Source organism: Jatropha curcas, chromosome 2 (assembly GCF_041381405.1).
Source record: "Jatropha curcas cultivar XTBG-Jc1 chromosome 2, XTBG_Jcur_1.0, whole genome shotgun sequence".
In the NCBI taxonomy this organism is placed as follows: Eukaryota; Viridiplantae; Streptophyta; class Magnoliopsida; order Malpighiales; family Euphorbiaceae; genus Jatropha; species Jatropha curcas.
In genome coordinates, this window is record NC_143152.1 from 1,113,014 (window position 1) to 1,131,480 (window position 18,467).

An 18,467-nucleotide genomic window follows, 5' to 3' on the forward strand; every position below is an offset into this window, starting at 1 on the left:
CGGCAGAGGACGAACAATCTGTGTGCCCCAAGGCCATTTCATATTGACCTTTTCCAGCTTCTTTGTGCAACTGCAACAGTTTTAAAAGCCAAGGAACCAACAAAAGCAGGAAAATTCAAATTATGTTGAAAAATATGTACACATGAGAGAGAGAATCCATAAGATATCAAATGGCATTGAAATGAAAAAGCAGTTACTTCTTAAATTAAGATTTAAGTTCAACTATTGCCTATGATTAATAGAAAGGTTATGGTTCCAAAGCTTTCATCAGTCCTTTATAAAAAGAAAACTTGCAAACAAAAGCTAAGAAACTAACAGTAGGGATAGGTATAGATTTTATGATGAAGTTGGCATACTTCTAATTTATCAGGAAATGAAACCCGAAATTTGAATGTAAATGTCAGCAGCATTGAAATTTTTCTACTGCACCTGTTCCACAGTAATATTTAAGGACTCAAGTGCAGCAAGGAGTTCGTGAAATATAGGGGCAGCAGCATCATATCCTGATGCAGAGCAGTAGGGGGCTGAGTCAATTGGTACCCATTCTTCTTTCCCTTCCCTGCAAGAGTATGAATTGTGTTCAAAAATAATTTCACAGCCCAATCCATTGCTTGAAGGAAAAAGGTTACGTACTTTGACACACTCTTCAACAGCACAAACTCATTTTCAAATCCTGCATTCATTAGCTGATAATGTACTGTTAAAAACTCGTATAAATACAATAAAGAGATAAATTTACATATTTTCAGTTGTGACTTATTAAGATACTTGTATCTAACTTACCAAGTTAAATTCATCTTTCAAAACTTTGGAAACCCTTCGTAAGGCGTCCCTCGGACAATACTCCCATGTTTCACCAGGTCTAAGGTGCATGTCAGCCAAAACCATTTCCTCTTGGTTCATCCTATTGTAACAGATATGATATTAATTAAATTGTTACACTAACAAACATGTGCCAATGCCATAAAACAGACAACATGGGAATACTAACTAAACTTTCAGATAAGTGAACCAAAAATAACCATAAAGGTAACTGTAAATCTGGATAATAATTGACCAAACAGAAAGCAGCACAAAGCAAGCACAACATAGTTCAAGAATGTGGCAAGTGTTAGGGCATTCTGATCAGGAAAGCCAAGAAGCTAGGCATCGGCCTTGCTTCCCTCAGGCAACTTGTTATCATTCGTGCTTTCCATCTTTTAGTTATTGTCCATTGTAAATCTAGATCGCTGCTCCGGTTCATAGTCAGTTGATTGTGGGAACCATGTCTAAGTATGCCAAGTCTGATTTTTCTAGGTTCCTAATAATGATCAGATTGAACCAAAATGATAAACCCATGATCATCTAACAATTTTAAGTTCAATTCCACGCAAAACTGAAGTCATACTTTAAGTCTGTCTGTGGGTGAGCACTCGGTTAGTGGAAGTAAACAAAATATGTTAGAAGAAAACCAAACCTAACTAAATAGGTCTATTTCAGTTATTCTGATTGCTGCATGAAAATGGGATTTCTTTATACCATAATAACCAAATAATCCACATTCCTATAGTGGTTAGAGAAGGGATTCTTGATTGTTAAGCTTTTTATAAGGTGAGCATTTTATTCAGAACATAAAGGAATATGATGTCCTTCATTTGATATATTCCAAGCAACATAGGTTTTTGCAAGCCTGTCTAAAGTCAGTTTACACCAAATCTTAGACCTATTTTAAGAGAGACTGTGTATGCAGCACTATTATCCAAGCTGGAGATGTTAAGGAGAATAAAGGGCTGGAGCAAGGGTAGCTGAACCTTCTGGTTGGCTTCCATGAAAGCTGTGATCTGGTCTATGTTCAGGTTTTGAGCACAGATATATATACCAACAATTTTCCATTTCCATACAGACTCTTCATTAGATAGTGGGATGCAAAGCATCAGCAAGTTATATGGTCACAACTAAAAATTAAAATAATGCAAGGAAAAATAGAAATATTTGATAGGTAAAAGGCCAGTTAAATTCCTTGATCTAGAAATAGTACCATGGGATTGTCTTTTTAGTTGATAAATCAGGCATCAGCCTGATCTCACCCACTCCAGTCAGGTTTGTCTCATCTGCTGGACCATCAACAGCTGAAGTCATTCCCATACTTGCAAAAGTCAAACCAATACCATTCTTCTTCACGACATCATTGAAGCGCTTTACTGGAACAACCTGAAAATATATATTACATGAATAAAAAATAAAACTAAAAATCCAGCAACTTAGGGACCACTAGCTATTTACATGAGCCTAGAATGATCTTGAGTTTTCAGTTTTAAGATATATCAAGCACCAAAGAAGTCCTCAGTGACTTTTTACTAATGAAGTACTTCTCCAACATAATTCCACAATGGAAGAACCAAACTAAGAAGACAGTAAAAAATTAGTTCAAGGAAGAAAAGTACTTACTCGGCATCTGTGTTGTCCAGAAGAATCAACCCAGATGATACGAACAAGTGAAACATCATTGTTTGAAGTACTATTCACGATGTTCACAAAATTAGCAGACACAATATCTGTTGAATTAAATGTTTTCACATTTATATTAATCTTATATAATTTAATTGCATTTTGTGCTAGGATTCCTTGAGCTGCTTCAATGGCTTCAGGAATTGTGAGGTCACCATCACAACATGCATCATGTAGCACAGAAAAAATTATTTCACGTGACTTCCTTGCACCTGTAAAAACAAGAGGCAATAATATCAAACATCATTTCCATAGTTAGTATGCTTCTAGGAAATATGAAAAAAATAAAAGATAGATAAAGGTAAATTTTTGTCTAGTAATTTCTCTGACCCTTGCATAATTTTCTAGTAATTATTTTAGCAGCAATGATGAAGAATGACAGAAGGTAAGCTGAAACGGTTTGGTTGTGTACACTGAGAAACAATCACTACAGACACAAGGGAGCATGTCAAAGTGTAGAAAAATTGCAAGTTGAAGAGAAGAACCTGCACATGTAATTGATTTTGCCCCCACTTTTATGGTGAAGACAATAAGATGTGTGCAAAGCAGACAAAAATCCAAATAAAAAAAGGTCACAAAATCAAATTCATAGCTTGAGAGCCATAAAAAAGCATCATCATCAAGATTGACAATCATATCAAAATCAGCTGATGAGAATTAAACAAACCTAAGTAATGTGTTTCAGGAAATGCATAGCCATCAGTGCTGAACATAACCTGCAAATTTGATTATGTTTAATATCAAATATCATTAGTTTAAACCTAATAAATGTCAGCTAAAAAACACATGAAGCAGTGAGCATCACAGTCGCATACTGTTTGTTTGCATGGACACACATTCATATTACCATACATATGCACAAGCACAGGAAGAAAATAATAATGGTGTTTGGCAGCATGTGGTACAAAGTGTGGTTATCTAATCTAATGATGTCATTAAAAGAAAATATAGCAAGAATTTCCATTAAACTAATTGAAAAGAAAATTCTCACAACTGCACTATGTAGAAAATTTTCTCTTTTCATATCTCTGAACTGGGACGGTTATCACCTTATTTAATGGAGCTAGCTCCAAAAGTTCTTTGAGTGAAGATATCATCCCATGTACACTGAGTTTAGGAACTGCCAAGCCAAAGTCAAGGTACACCTGAAAGCATAAGCATTGCATCATTGAAAGGGAACTTACAAAGTAAACACTCCAATCACATGCATAGAGAGGGAAGAAATGATTCTACCTGGGGATAAACAGATGCTAAATATGAAGCTTCCTTTGAAAATGGATATGATGCATGTAGAAGAACAATACGACATTTAGAAAATCTCTCATCCTCAAGAAGCATTCGAAGATGAAGAGGATTGGACAATCGCAGATCCAAATCTTTATCTCCAAAACTAAATGTGGGGATAAGAGTGAAGCAATAAATAAAAAACTAAATTGTCAAGGGAAAGAGTCATAATAGATAAATGTAGGAAAAGGAATGGTAACTGGAATCTTTAGTACTTGTCAAGGGATTCCCAATGTGGACCAAGTTGACAGCTGATCCATCTCACTGACAAGCACACCTTGTGTTGATAGTAGGTTTCAACTTCAAATAATTTAAGCATGGTTTTTAGCTTCACAGATGACTGCATTCTAGATTTTTCAATCAGCTCCAAATATACCTTAAGTCCAAGTTTCCAGTTCCTTTTCCCACACTTCCCAGCCATCAATCAAAGCATAAATTGAAAATATAATAAATTTTTGTTTTACCCTGTGTGTATCTGAATTGGCAAGTCAAACTGTAAAGCAACCTCCAAACTATGCGTGAAAATATAGTCAATAAGGCTTTTATTGATTATGTGAACAGGCTTGCCAGCTGGAAAGGGCAATTAATTAATATATTGTGAGATTAAAACAAAAAAGCACCAACCCATTTGCCGCTCACCATGCAAGACTTCAGCAAGACCTTCCTCAGCAGCTTTTGTGGTGACAGTAGTGTTTATATCTAGGCCACTGCGGTATGCAGCTATGCTTTTCAAGCTAACTACTTTATCAGCAACAGTAATATTGTAAGGAATTAACTAAACAGGGAAACACTTCTTAATATAAACAGAATAAAAGAATCAGAAAAATGACCACAATAATATTTCAAAGGATATGACCTCAAGCTCTCCACAAAGGTTTCAATGAACTTATCCAATGTCCAAGCTGATCCATCTGGCCTCTCCTGCAAAATACAAAAAAGAGAGAAAGCCCTGATGAAAATTTGAATTTAAAGGACAGCATAGATGTTGCTGTTAATGCTGACTTGCAAATAAAGAAAACCTTATGTTATGTTTAAGGACCAAAAATTAGAAATAACAGAACTCAACTTTCATGGACTCAGATAATAACAAAAACCACTCAAAAGTGGAAAAGAGGCCACTATGATTCTTTATTAATTTTTATCCTCTGGAATTGAATTCATGGTTTATTATTATTAGGTCAATGACTTAAATGTAAAGTTTCATAAAACTGATCTGAACTGATTCTTCCATGGCATTATTACGTGAGTCATGGAGCATAATTTTCATTGAAAATTCAAATGCTCAAGCTACTAGAGAGTGAAATTATGCAAAGGCAAATAAAACTGTGAGTCTGACCTTATATCTTCCTCTTGCAACGTGAAGCTAAAATCTATACTGGAAAGTTTAACTACTTGAACAATGAAAGTAACCCGGTCACAGTTTCTATTAAAGTTGATGAGCATTGACTTTCACCACTTTGGTCAAAGGTAAAAAAATGATAATAAGCACAATATGAGACATAACACATTTCACAAAAACATACCGATTACTCTTAAGTACCCATAATCACCAGTGAAAAAGCAAAAAGAAAAAGGAAAAAACATCTCACATTATCAAGAATTTCCTCAGCCAGGCGTTCAATTCTCAGTATTCGACCAACAAATGGAGTGAAACTCTTATGCCACTCAATATCATGCTTCTTGTCCAACTTCAATCCATCATCAATAAGAGTTGCAGAGATTCTAGCAGCATTAAAGCATTTCAAACTAATGTTTTCCAAGCCTGAAGTTCTGCGATGCTCTTCAACAGCTTGCATTGAATTCTCACATCCATATAATTTAGCAATTTCCTTCAAATTCCTCTTCAATAAACAAAACAATCTAGTCAAATCAACACCAAGTAACCAAAAAATAACAACACAGATTGACCTTTATCTAAAAACATCATCCAAGAAAAGTCAACCAAATTTGCAAAGCTTACCTCCAGAAATCGGATTTATTAATTTCTGTACATATCTACCAGCAATTACATTCAACAGTTACAGAAGCTATACAAAAAATTTCCAGACATATCTTCAACTAAAACCAAAATTAAAATTTACTCAAGCCAATAACACACACACATCCACTAAAAGCAACTACCTTGCAGGAGAGGGAGTGAGAAGCAAAGGACAAGGCTTCACCGGCCGCTTCAGAGAAGCCATTGATGAAAGGAAAAGAAGAATCGAGAGCAACAATGTTGTGAGCGTGAGCATCGACTAGCTCTACCTTCTCTATCGCTTTCCTTAGCTCTTCGAACTCCATTTTTGTTTTGTTTTCTTTCGTTTACTTCTACGGATATAGAGAGGAAGTTTAACATAGGCGCGCGCGTGCTAAAGAAGTCCACGTGATGTCCCTCCACCCGACTTTCTACAAGTCAAAGGTTCTATTTTTAGTATTTCATTATAGACAAAACATTTACGAGCATTTATTACATGGGAAATCAATATATATATAACGAGTTGACACATGGCATATTCATTTAACAATTTAATTTGACAAGATTCTATTTTGAGCGTTTGATTATAGCCAAAACATTTACGAGCATTTATTATATGGGAAATCAATATATATATATAATGAGTTGACACGTGGCATATTTGATATTTTAATTTGACACATGGCATATTCTTTTAATTAGATTTTCACTTGATATAGTTTGATTTAATTATTTAATATATTAATGTGGTTTCATTTGGTTTGAATTTGATTTATTTTGAATTAGTGTTTTTGGTTTGGTTGATTTGATTATTCAATGTATTAATGTATTGGTTTAGTTTGGATTTATTTTGAGTTAATGTTTTTGATTTGGTTTGATTTGGTTATTTAATATATTAATGTATTGATTCGGTTTGGTTTGGATTTATTTTGAATTAGTATTTTTGGTTTGATTTGATTTGGCTATTTAATATATTAATGGCTTTAAGTAATTATTATTAATTTATAATTTTTAAAAAATTGTAAAGTTTAATAACAATAAATTATTCAATTAATGTATTAATGTATTGCTTTGTAATAAATGTTTCCTCTAACAACGTTAATGTATTTTTAACGTTTTTATTTTTTTTAAAATAGTGCAGTAATGCACTTTTTTTAAAATTTAAATTAATTATCTTCAAGAAATACTTTAGCTTTTTTAGAAATACTATATATAAATTGTATTACTATATTCTTCAGTATACTTAGCAAATGTGTTTTGGTAACTGCTTTTAAATATATTATTTATTTTTTTTATGTTCAAAATTTTCTACATTTCAACTAGTTCCACTAATGGGGTTAGTAGTTCTTACTCAAACTTTTTATTTTTGTCTCATTTTTAAAGATTATTAAACATATTTTTGTAGTTGTAAACTATCAAATTAATATATATAGCGGATAGAATTTACCTTAGTGTTGCCACGCAAGATTCTAAATTAATGACATGTGTATGACTTAATTGTTTATTTTTATATTTATTTGTAAATAAATTAATTTATAATTGAATTAAACCGTCTTAACTGTAATTGATTAATATAACGTTAGAAAATTAATAGTGTGTTAATTAACTATGTATATAACTTTTAATGATATAAATAAATTACATAATTTATAAATTTTAATGATATGGGTAGTTATTATTTTATATTAAAAAATTAAAATTTTTGTATTAAATTAAATTATGTTAAATACAATTGATTAATTATAGTATTAATAATATGATAAGTTGAAGATTTATATAATTTTTAATCATTTAAATAAATTATTTATTCATCGATTTTAATAAAATAACAAGATAATTATTTTTTTACATTAACTTTAAAACGAATCAAATTAAATTAAGAATTTTATCACCTTTCATTTTATTTTTATCTCTATAAATTTCAATATTTTAGTTCATATTCCCGAACACATGCCTATCTATTAATTTTTACTTTAATAATAAAAAATCACACTATATTTTATTTATTTATTTCTATTGATATATCTTTATAATATTTTTTTAATAGCATAATAAAAGAAATTTCATTCAAAAATCTATAAATTATATATATTCTCTTAATTTTACTTTTTTTTTTTAACTGTGCATAGCACGGGTATATTGCTAATACTGAGCTATAGCCCGCGAATACACCCACCCAATAAAAGGGCAAAAATTACCAAAAAAAAAAAGGCAGTATTTTTAATTTTTTTTTGTGTAAACCATTAATATTCAGACCCTGTTATTAAGGACTCATAATTCAGCTTGAGACTCAGTCACAGTTAATGCTCATTACTCATTCCATGTAGATTTTTAGTAAGGATTAAACCTGTGTGTGGCAAGGCCAGCACACCTTAGGCAAATCCCACATCGGTTAAGTACGAGGGGGTGGTCCTGTACATAAGAGGGGTGGTTCCAGAACATGGTTGAGGCCTTTTGGGCGGGTTGCAAAGCCTGCCTGAAAACAAAACCGTGAGGGGGTACTCGTACGGGCTGGAGCCCCAAAGCGGACAATATTGACCATGGGCTGGGCTATGACAATTGGTATCAGAGCCGACCCTCGTTCCTCTGGCCGGTGGTGGGGCAAACCTCAGCGAGGACGCTGAGTCCCCAAGGGGGGGTGTATGTGGCAAGGCCAGCACACCTTAGGCAAATCCCACATCGGTTAAGTACGAGGGGGTGGTCCTGTACATAAGAGGGGTGGTTCCAGAACATGGTTGAGGCCTTTTGGGCGGGTTGCAAAGCCTGCCTGAAAACAAAACCGTGAGGGGGTACTCGTACGGGCTGGAGCCCCAAAGCGGACAATATTGACCATGGGCTGGGCTATGACACTGTGAGTTTTTCTCACGTACTTAATCTGCGTTTTTAACTGAATATTATTTTAAAATAATATTTAATTATTAGTTAAGTAATATATATGTGTGCAACAAAAAATTATTAATCAATATGTATATATAGCTTTTTTCCTGATGCTGCCACGAAGGATCTAAACCAGTGATGTGATATGCGTAATGTTTATAATAATTTTGCTTTATATTTATTTGAATTTTATAATAATAACATGTGCTTTAATTATTTATTTTAAATTTATTTAAAACTAAATTAAAATTTTAATTATTTATTGATTGAATTAAATTATATTAAGCATAATTAATTAATATAAGATTAAAAAATTAATCATATACTTAGTAAAAATTTATATAGTTTTTAATGACATAAATAAATTACTTAAATTTATGGATTTTAATAATACAAACGGATATTTTTCATTTATTTTTTAAATTAAAATTTATTAAATATGGTGGAGTTTTTCATACTTAAATGAATTACTTAATTTTGTAATTATCAATTTCTTAAAATAGAGATTCTTATGTGCTTAATTTGATTATATTTTATTTTTTCATTAAAAAATAATTAGATACAAAACCCCTACATCAAGACATTGGTGGCCAATGAGAGCTAAGCTAGACCCGGTTTAGATGCGAGAGATATTAAATGGGATTTTCTAGTTTCCTTTTCAGTTTTCATGGGGGTGATATTGACGATTGAGATTTTAATTTATTTAGATTAAAAAACAAAACTCATATATTTTTTTTTTTTTTTTTGAGAAAGTGAACAATAAAAATTTTCTGAAACCTTAAATAAGAAATAATTATTAACTAATAGAAAGAAACCTTATTAAAAAGGAAATAGAAGTTCTAAACAATTTATTTTTTTGAGAAATCTAAATAAGAAAATATTATCCTAATCAGAAAATCATCTTTCTTTTTAAATAAAGTCCTAAAATTTAAATAATTTATATTTAACAATATTAACGGCTAGAAAACGCATGCATTTATTAGTGCTTATTTAGAAGATAGGTTATATTTCAACTTTTGACAGAGAAAATAATTACTGTATAGGAAGTTTTAAATTTTGACATTTATTACAATATTAAGACAGTAATTTGGAAGCATTGATTTGCAATAAGAAATTTAATATCACACAATAAAGGAAATTAAAAAGAGGGTTTAGCTCTATATAAACACCCCATTCCATACTTAATTGTTACACTCACGCAGCAGAATACGTTTCGACACACAAAAGTTACTGTCAAAGCAGTTCCAAGAATGGCGATTGAAGCAATATTTGGCCTTTCCTTTGTGTTCCTCTTCTTCACTAGTAAATATCCTCCTTTTTATTTCTAAAAATAAAAGAAAAAATCTCATTTTCTTGTTCTTTTTTTAAGTCTTTTTACTCTTAATCTAAAATTTAAAATTAAATCACATAGCTAACATATCTAAAACCTTCTATTTTTGCGAGAAATTGTTGATAGAACTTTCTTTTTTTGCATGCAGATTCTGAAGCAACCACATTCACCATCACAAACAACTGCCCTTACACTATATGGCCAGCAACCCTAACAGGCAGTGGCACTCCACTGTCCTCGACTGGCTTTGAACTGCCCTCTCACGCATCGTTAACAATAACTGCCCTGCCACCATGGAGTGGTCGGGTTTGGGCTCGTACCGGTTGCACTACAGACTCTTCCGGCAAGTTTAGCTGTGCCACCGCGGACTGCGCTTCAGGTCAAGTCCAATGTAATGGTGCCGGCGGAATCCCACCTGGCTCTCTTGCAGAGTTCTATATAGCACCAAACAGTGGAAAAGATTTTTATGATATTAGTCTTGTTGACGGCTTTAACTTGCCTGTTTCGGTAACCCCACAAGGCGGAAATGGCGTTGCAGGGGAGTGTCAGAGCACCAGTTGTTCAGCTGATGTGAATAAAGTTTGTCCACCGGAACTTGCGGATTATGGAGAAGGTGGGGTTATTATTGGTTGCAAGAGTGCATGTGTAGCATTAGCACAACCACAATATTGTTGCACCGGTGAGTTTGGTACGCCGGAAAAGTGTCCACCAACTAGTTATTCTCTGATTTTCAAGAACCAGTGTCCTCAGGCTTATAGTTATCCTTATGATGATAAGACTAGCACATTTACATGCAGTGGTGGAGCTAATTATCTTATCACATTTTGTCCATGATTATTTTGCGGTTTAGATGTCTTTAAATCCTTTTTTTATAAGTTAAAATAAATTTTTTCTCTGTTAATGTACTCTCATATATGTATCTCTCCTATCCTAAATCTTTTAACAAATGAATAAAAATATATACTATTTTGGCTTTGTTATTGAGATCTTTTCTTCCAGAGTTCCATTTAGCACCCATATGAATAGTTAGTAATCTACTTGGATGAGATTCTTGATCGAATGTTAGTTTATTAAAAGCTAGCATTCCTCTTTTGAGAGTATTAAAGTGCTATAGTAGAACTGTAGAAGAGACAGAAAAACAAACGTTATGAGCTAAAAGAAAGAAAAAAAAAAAAAAAAAAAAAAAAAAAAAAAAAAAAAAAACATCGTACTAGAAATCTTTTTTCATCTGATACGAAAAATTTTAATTTTTGCCTGACAGACTGCTCGACAGGAAAAAGTTACTGTTTCCTCAGATTTCTTATTTGTTCTGCTTTTAAACTTAAAAGTTCAAACAATGAATAAATTAGGCAATAAAAATTAAATTACAATCTCTTTAAATACATCATCATAAATTATACTTTCTTTTATAAACTTTTATTTATGTTTTTGACTAATGAATGTTCTTACAGTATTGATTAAAAATACTTAATTCTAAGTTTGAGGTCAAAAGCTTTACAATTTTTTTTTCATACAAATTCATTGGTAAATCATTAGTTTAATTTTATCTAAATTGCAATATATAGATAAATCTTTTCGGTCATTTATTCAAAAGGAATATAGATCATTTATATTTATTTGTTTGTGTTTTTTTTCTCAATACATGATTAGAAATCACATTCTTTTAGTATATGGATTGACTCATACATCGAGTACAAATAAGTCTCTCACTCTTATTAAATATTGAATTTCAATTAGACAAGTCCTATTACATAATAGACAAAGACACCAACTTAAATCCCTATCTCTAAAAAGGAAATAAAAAAACCCCAAAAATAACTAATGGGGGGAAAAATCTCTATCAAAAAGAAAGTAGAAGTCCTAAAAAATATATTAAACTAATTAAACCTACATGCCACGATTTTGTCTACATTAATGGTTTCGTTCGTACAAATAAAATTTAGGATTGTGGAATAAAAAGTAATATTTCCTTTTCAATTAAATAATTTCTATTTGACAAAATTTACGGCTAATGAATGAATATTTATTAGTACTAATTGTGCTAAATTTAAAAGGTAGGTTATTTTTTAAGTTTTGATAGAGGGAATTATTACTACTATAAAGGAAGATTTTAATTTTGGCATCGTAGCTCAACCTTTATTACAATATCAAGACTGATTAATTAGGAAGTATTGATTGACAATATGAAATTTAATATCGCATCCTAATGGTAATTAAAGAAAGTGTCACGCTTTTATAGATTTGCTAACATAATTGCCCTTTATTACCAATTTAAACAGTACGGTTTTACCCTATATAAACACCATATTACTTCAGTTTACATGCACATAACCACACACAAAACTTATATCAAGAAGAGCAATTAATCAAAAGGAGTCTCAAGAATGGCCATTGAAGCAATCTTTGGCCTTTCCTTCGTCTTCTTCTTCACTCGTAAGTTAAGATCCTCCTTTTTATTTCTCTCTCTCACTATATATATATATATATATATATATAATCCTCCTTTTTGGTTTGTTTACTTCTTTTTTCTCTGTAATCTTCTTTTTTCAAGCAATGTTTTAAGTGCTTTTACTCTTAATCTAATGTATTTAATAGTAAATAATTACTTTCTGCTGTTTGTTTATTGTGTATTGAATTAGACAGATAATAATAATAATTTATTATATAATTTGTAATTAATAGTTCTTTCTTTTTGCATGCAGATTCTGAAGCAACCACATTCACCATCACAAACAACTGCCCTTACACTATATGGCCAGCAACCCTAACAGGCAGCGGCAATCAATTGTCCTCAACTGGCTTTGAGTTACCCTCTAAAGCATCATTAAACCTAATCCCCACTCCACCATGGAGTGGTCGATTCTGGGTTCGTACTGGTTGCACTGCAGACTCTACTGGCAAGTTCAGTTGTGCTACAGGCGACTGCGCTTCGGGCCAAGTCCAATGTAATGGTGCCGGCGGAAACCCACCTGCCTCTCTTGCAGAGTTTTATATAGCACCCGATAGTGGAAAAGATTTTTACGATATTAGTCTTGTTGACGGCTTTAACTTGCCCATTTCGATAACCCCACAAGGAGGCACTGGCTCTGTGGAGTGTCAGAGCACCGGTTGTTCGGCAAATGTGAATACTGTTTGTCCACAGGAACTTGCAGTTAATGGAGAAGGTGGAGTTATTGGTTGCAAGAGTGCATGTGTAGCATTAGGTCAACCGCAATATTGTTGCACCAGTGAGTATGGTACGCCGGAAAAATGTCCACCAACGAGTTATTCTCTGATTTTCAAGAACCAGTGTCCTCAGGCATACAGTTATCCTTATGATGATAAGACTAGCACGTTTACATGTAGCGGTGGAGCTAATTATCTCATCACATTTTGTCCATATTATTCCGGGAGTGGAAAAAATACTAGTAACAGTAACCCTGAAAATAGGAACCCTGAGAATAGGAAAAGTGCTGGCCATAGTCGCTTTTTAGATTCTTTTTATTTGTTAAAGTACGTTTATTATTTATTGATAATAACTTGTTATCTATTACATTAATATAGCTTAATTAATTAAAAATATTAATCACTTTTTTATCTCTCTTAATTTATTCTCATTTATTTCTTGTCCCATAGTCTATTAAAATATTGTATGCCTTTCCTTTTTTTTTTTTTTTTTTTTGATAGATTAAAACTTTTTTTACTTAAAATTCTTTTTTTTTATTTGTGATTTTCATGGTTACGAACCAAAAAGAACAATGAGTCAATCGTATAATTAATATATGTACACAACAATATTGATTTGCCAAGGAAAATATGCATAACAAAATTCTGTGATTTTGTTTCCAAAAACTAAGTTATTTTTGGAAAATACTTTACAAGAAAATTTTATTGATCTCAATATAAAATATTTTCCTGGTCAAATAAAAACTAAATCATCTTTAAAGAAAATGGATTTCCTTAATTAATAAAAAAAATATTTAATTAATATTTTCAGTCAACGGAAAATCCTTTTTTTTTTAATTATGAGAAATTATTTTATCAATTAATATTTTCCGTTAACTTAATGGTTCGTTATTATTGTAATAAAAACAATTCCATGCAGAAATTAGAAAGGAAAATAAGATTTGAAAATTTATAGACCAGAGATTTCTTTCTCAAATTAAGCCCCAGAGCCCATGGGGTTTCCTTATAATAACCCATCTCAGCTTCTTATTCAACAACTCATCTCTCAGAATTCAAAGCAAAAAAAGATTCAATGGCTAACAAATCTATCTTCCTCACTCTTCTTCTCTTCATACATATCACAGGTTCCTTTTCTGGTCTATGTTTTCCAAATTAGAGAACTTTCTTAACGTTTATTTGATGATTTTGGGTTTAAATTTTTACAGGGGGAATTTCAGAAACAGTCTTCATTTTTTAAAATAACTGCTTGGAAACTCTTTTTCTCGGCACTATTCCATCGGACGGTGTGTTTTATGTTATGGAATACGTACCCGGTGCAAGTATAGAATTCTACATGTCGGATCCATGGTCCGGAAGTACACAGGCAAGAACCAAGTGTACTAATAAGAATATCACCGGTTACTTCCACCGGTTACTTCCATTGTGAAACCGGAGATTGCGGGTCGCGTGAGCGAGATTGCCACGGTACACCACCCGTTTACCCATATACCCAATTCAATTTCAATATCAGCCAAGGCGTAGTGACATATGAATTGAGCTTGATCCACGGGCATAACTTGGGCGTCCGGGTTGAACCGCATGGTGGGATATTGTCGGGTGGTGGAACCAAACCATGCCCGACTGTGGACTGTGTTAAGGACATTGGTAGTGTTTGTCCAGCTCCTCTTATGGCCAAAAATGAAAATGGTGTCTACGTTGGATGTTATAATCCATGTGATGTCTTAAATGATCCAAAATGTTGTCAAGAAAATGAATATTCGAACCAGTTTATGTCCTTTAGCTCTTACTTACCCTGGGGATAATAATCCTCTACTATATCGTTGTGGTGGGGCTTCTAACTATACTATAACCTTCTGTCCTAAGTCATAAGCTTTGAGCAGATTTTCCATTCTAAATATGTTAAAAATACTTGTTTTTACAGAAAAATAAAGAGAAAGAGAAGATTTTAATGGTTTAATCCGATTCTTGTACAATCACTTGTAGGCAATCCGGAGGCTCTGAAGGAAATTTTAATTAAATACTCATCTGAAAAATATTTTAACCTTAGTATACTTATCAACGGTGAGCATTTGATCATTGTAATGTAAAGGATTGATAAAACTAAATTGAATTAATATAAAAAGTTAGTATAAATTTTTAAATAAAAAATTGAAATAAATAAAATATGATTGTTTAACCTTGTCAATTCAATTTTAATTATTTCTGAATAAATTTAAGTTTATTTTTTGGATCTAATAAAATTGGAACCAAACCAAAATAAATTTAGTTTTTTATAAAAACAAAAACCCAATCAAATATATTGAAAATCCAATTGAATATATATATATATATATATATATATATATATATATATATATATATATATATATATATATATATATATAATACAAATATATGCTTATTTTATATTTATGTAAGTTTTTTTTTAATTTTATCTATCGCTTTGTAGTAATTTTTTAATAATAATAATTTTACGTCTTGTAGTTTTGATTTTTTTTTTTTTTTGGATGGTAAATAGAGAATACATTCAGCAATGAAGTGTTAGAAAATAGAGCCATTGGCATAAATCATTATTGTTATCAAAAAGTTATTACAAAATATAATTGATAGATAAAATTAAAAGAATTTTCCGCGATTATAAAAGTGGTGATGATTTAGATTTTTTCCATTTATTAAATTGTCTTGATCCTGTTAGTGAATATGGAGACTCAGGTGAACCGATTTTATTTTTGAGCAACTTTAGAAAGAGAATCAAACTGACTGATCCATATTTAAACCGATCGTCTCATACATATTTAATTGATTTGAATCTCCTTTTTGACATTTTAATTATTTTTATCATATAACAATTAATTTAAATTTTAATTATTTAATTAATATATATTATTAATATTTTTTGCGATTCACTAATTCAACCATTAATTCATCGGTTAAACCAACATTCATCTACCCAATTCTCTACCTAGATAAATATCCGGGGCGGATTTAATAACACTTGCCAGAAGTTCCAATGTGCAAGTGCCGAGATGGATTAATGTTTTTTGGAAGCTTGAAAAAATTATATATATATATATATCCAATAGCACCGCAGGAAAGACAGTTATTTTCGTTAAAAAAAACAAAAAAAAAAAAAAAAAAAAAAAAACAGAGCATTCCGATGGACGCAGCTCTAGCAGAGTAGTAACAGAGAAATCAAGAAAAAGAGGCACCAAATCTAGCCCATGATTGCGAACCCACAAAACTTTCAGGTCTTCAACGTCTTGTATGCTTCCATTGCATTTCTCGTAATTCAAGAAGAATACATTCTTCCAATTCACTGCAATGTCTAAAATTAAGAAAAGCACAGCAGATAGGCAAAACAGGAAGAAGTTAGACCCAATTGATAACATACCAAATTACCCAAAACAGCAAAGACGCCCTGTACCTAAACGACGCTCTGATTTCTCTTCCTTCTTCTCCTCCTCCGCCTCTTCTATCTCCAATTCAGGTATTTCTGTCTTTGTCTTCGTGTATCTGTTATTAGAATTCTCAATTTCCTTTGCTTATTGCTGAATTGGGGTTTTGCTTGATTAAATTTTTGTTTCTGCGAGAGTGGTATCTAACATCGATTTGTTCTCTATTTCTGCTACCATTGCAAATTTGGAGTTTTAAAAATAGGATTTATTCCCTGGAATTGAGAATTGCCTGTTCTTTTTGACATCTGAGTACTGTTAGGATCCCTTTTCACATTCTTAATTACTTCATATTCTTTTTGATGCAGTATTATATTTTTAAATTATTGATTTCAAATTAGCAAACTGATTATGTAGGTTTCTCTATTTTAAGTTGAATTAGAGAGAGACGGTATCTTGAATGAGATTTTTGTGCTGTTTTGGGGCAATTTTCGATTTGATGGGTTTGAATTGGAAAATCCAATTGAAGGTTGAAGTTTAATGCATTCATAACGACTGTCAGTGGTAAAAGCATTGATAGGAAACTTGACTTGTAAGTTAGCTAGCTTGAATTGCTATAAATTGAATTCATCAATAATGCAGCTGCATTGTCTGTGATTTTTTTGCTATTTGGTTAGTACGTGTAAAGGACTGGGGAAATTTACATGCATCAAGTACAATTTTTTAGTCGGAGAAACATTAGATAGAGAATGAAAGAGTAACTTTTTATGTTATATTATGTTATTCAATAATTAAGTACATCATGGAGGCTTATTGGTTTTCTTGGGTATTGTTGTATAATTGTATTGATGTCCATGCATAATTACCTGCTTGAATTTGCCGCAACATCTTAAAAGAGTATATGGCCTTTTGAAAGTCATGCTGTAATTTTTATGATGAAATATGGATTGAGTTGACAAGATTTGTTTGGACAATTTAATCAATAGGTTCCTCGCAACATGGTTTGTTGAATGCCACTATGGCTGGTTCTGTTGATAATGAGATTGAGGAAAAAGCATTGCTTGAGCTTCCTCTGATTCAATTCAAGAAATCTGCAGATAAAAAATCAAAAATGTTATCTGATTTCTACAGAGCTCCAGTTACAGGATTTGATTCAGTTGCCCAAAATATAAGCATTGACCAATGTGGTGATAGGTTTGTCCTGCACCTATGAATGCTGCTGCCTACAGGTTGACATACATAGTTAATTTTAATCCTTTTGTAATTGAATGGCTATTTTTCTCTTCTTTTAAAATGTCAGCAAGCAGACAAGTGCTACAACAATGGAATCTACTCATGAGAAATCACAAGTTGCAGAAAGCAGTAGTATTTGTGTAGTTCCTGGAAATGTTGTGTGGGCTAAAATGGATCGCGAAGTTTGGTGGCCTGCTGAAGTAGGTTACCTTTAGATAGTTTTTAAAGCAAATCAACTTAATTTCTGGATTCTAAATAAGCTCTGATAAAATTTGAGAGTTTGGGTCCTTTTTTTTTTTTGTGCTAGCTTCTAGTTAAAATATGTTAACTTTTGCAGATTGTTGGAGAAACAGCATCTGTAGTTGATTCAAGAAGTCGAGTCCTTGATGGCCGTGTTCTAGTGCAATTTTATGGGAAGCATAGAAGGTAGGCTTCTTAACTATTTTCTGCTTCGACACGTGACATAAAAGCTTCAAAATTTTCCTTTGCTTTCTATAATATTAGCTCAAATATTGGTCCAATGCTTTTCAGTGCTTGGGTTGATCCAGCCACAGATCTTTCACAGCTTGAGGATGTGAGCATCAACTCTTCCACTACTCTTGTAGATAGTCTTGTCTCATTTAGTTATTTAAGCAGTATCAATCATAAAATAGTTTGAAGCCTATTAGCGCTATTTATTTTTTGTACTATAAACTTATATCTTGCAAGCGAATCAGGATTTTTTTTTTTTTTTTTTGGGGGG

At 32.1% G+C, this 18,467-nt stretch overlaps 5 protein-coding genes and 1 pseudogene across 16 annotated transcripts in view; 5 read left to right on the forward strand and 1 right to left on the reverse strand.

Moving 5' to 3' along the window:
- NODGS (nodulin/glutamine synthase-like protein) overlaps nucleotides 1–6,095 on the reverse strand; it is a 33,821-nt gene extending 27,726 nt beyond the window's left edge. Inside the window, exons 1-13 of one of the 3 annotated variants that reach the window (XM_089717415.1) lie at nucleotides 5,893–6,095; nucleotides 5,361–5,612; nucleotides 4,625–4,692; nucleotides 4,411–4,526; nucleotides 3,987–4,071; nucleotides 3,721–3,877; nucleotides 3,537–3,632; nucleotides 3,155–3,203; nucleotides 2,428–2,699; nucleotides 2,018–2,190; nucleotides 784–904; nucleotides 634–686; nucleotides 430–559 (exon numbers count right to left, since the gene is read on the reverse strand). In XM_089717415.1, coding sequence (XP_089573541.1) covers nucleotides 430–559; nucleotides 634–686; nucleotides 784–904; nucleotides 2,018–2,190; nucleotides 2,428–2,699; nucleotides 3,155–3,203; nucleotides 3,537–3,632; nucleotides 3,721–3,877; nucleotides 3,987–4,071; nucleotides 4,411–4,526; nucleotides 4,625–4,692; nucleotides 5,361–5,612; nucleotides 5,893–6,054 — 1,734 coding nt within the window. In that variant the 5' untranslated portion in view covers nucleotides 6,055–6,095. Of the gene's footprint in view, nucleotides 1–429; nucleotides 560–633; nucleotides 687–783; nucleotides 905–2,017; nucleotides 2,191–2,427; nucleotides 2,700–3,154; nucleotides 3,204–3,536; nucleotides 3,633–3,720; nucleotides 3,878–3,986; nucleotides 4,072–4,235; nucleotides 4,342–4,410; nucleotides 4,527–4,624; nucleotides 4,693–5,360; nucleotides 5,613–5,731; nucleotides 5,756–5,892 lie in introns of those variants that run through there. The other 2 variants (XM_089717414.1, XM_089717416.1) reach the window with 2 other exon arrangements.
- Nucleotides 1–18,467, forward strand: part of LOC105642301 (ARM repeat superfamily protein) — a 44,374-nt gene that overhangs the window by 22,260 nt on the left and 3,647 nt on the right. The gene's annotated exons all lie outside the window — the stretch shown is intronic.
- On the forward strand, nucleotides 9,856–10,785 carry LOC105642398 (thaumatin-like protein 1). Its single transcript, XM_089717612.1, is given in 3 exon segments — nucleotides 9,856–9,907; nucleotides 10,084–10,685; nucleotides 10,687–10,785. Coding segments are annotated over 3 exon segments (753 nt in total).
- LOC105642399 (thaumatin-like protein 1) lies at nucleotides 12,320–13,473 on the forward strand. The gene is made up of 2 exons (XM_089717972.1): nucleotides 12,320–12,368; nucleotides 12,638–13,473. The coding sequence occupies exons 1-2, from the start codon at nucleotides 12,320–12,322 to the stop codon at nucleotides 13,471–13,473; spliced, it is 885 nt and encodes a 294-aa protein (XP_089574098.1).
- On the forward strand, nucleotides 14,173–14,969 carry LOC149497999 (thaumatin-like protein 1; annotated as a pseudogene).
- On the forward strand, nucleotides 16,192–18,299 carry LOC149498000 (uncharacterized; the record flags this gene model as incomplete). Its single annotated transcript, XM_089717374.1, is given in 5 exon segments — nucleotides 16,192–16,587; nucleotides 17,479–17,686; nucleotides 17,793–17,925; nucleotides 18,063–18,151; nucleotides 18,257–18,299. Coding segments are annotated over 5 exon segments (639 nt in total), but the record flags the coding sequence as incomplete, so codon positions are not given.

Bases quoted from the DNA above. Each gene is read 5' to 3' on its own strand.
- LOC105642399 (XM_089717972.1), top strand. From the start codon at position 12,320: ATGGCCATTGAAGCAATCTTTGGCCTTTCCTTCGTCTTCTTCTTCACT. The intron at 12,369-12,637 runs GTAAGTTAAGAT...TTTTGCATGCAG, and splicing joins CTTCGTCTTCTTCTTCACTC to ATTCTGAAGCAACCACATTC.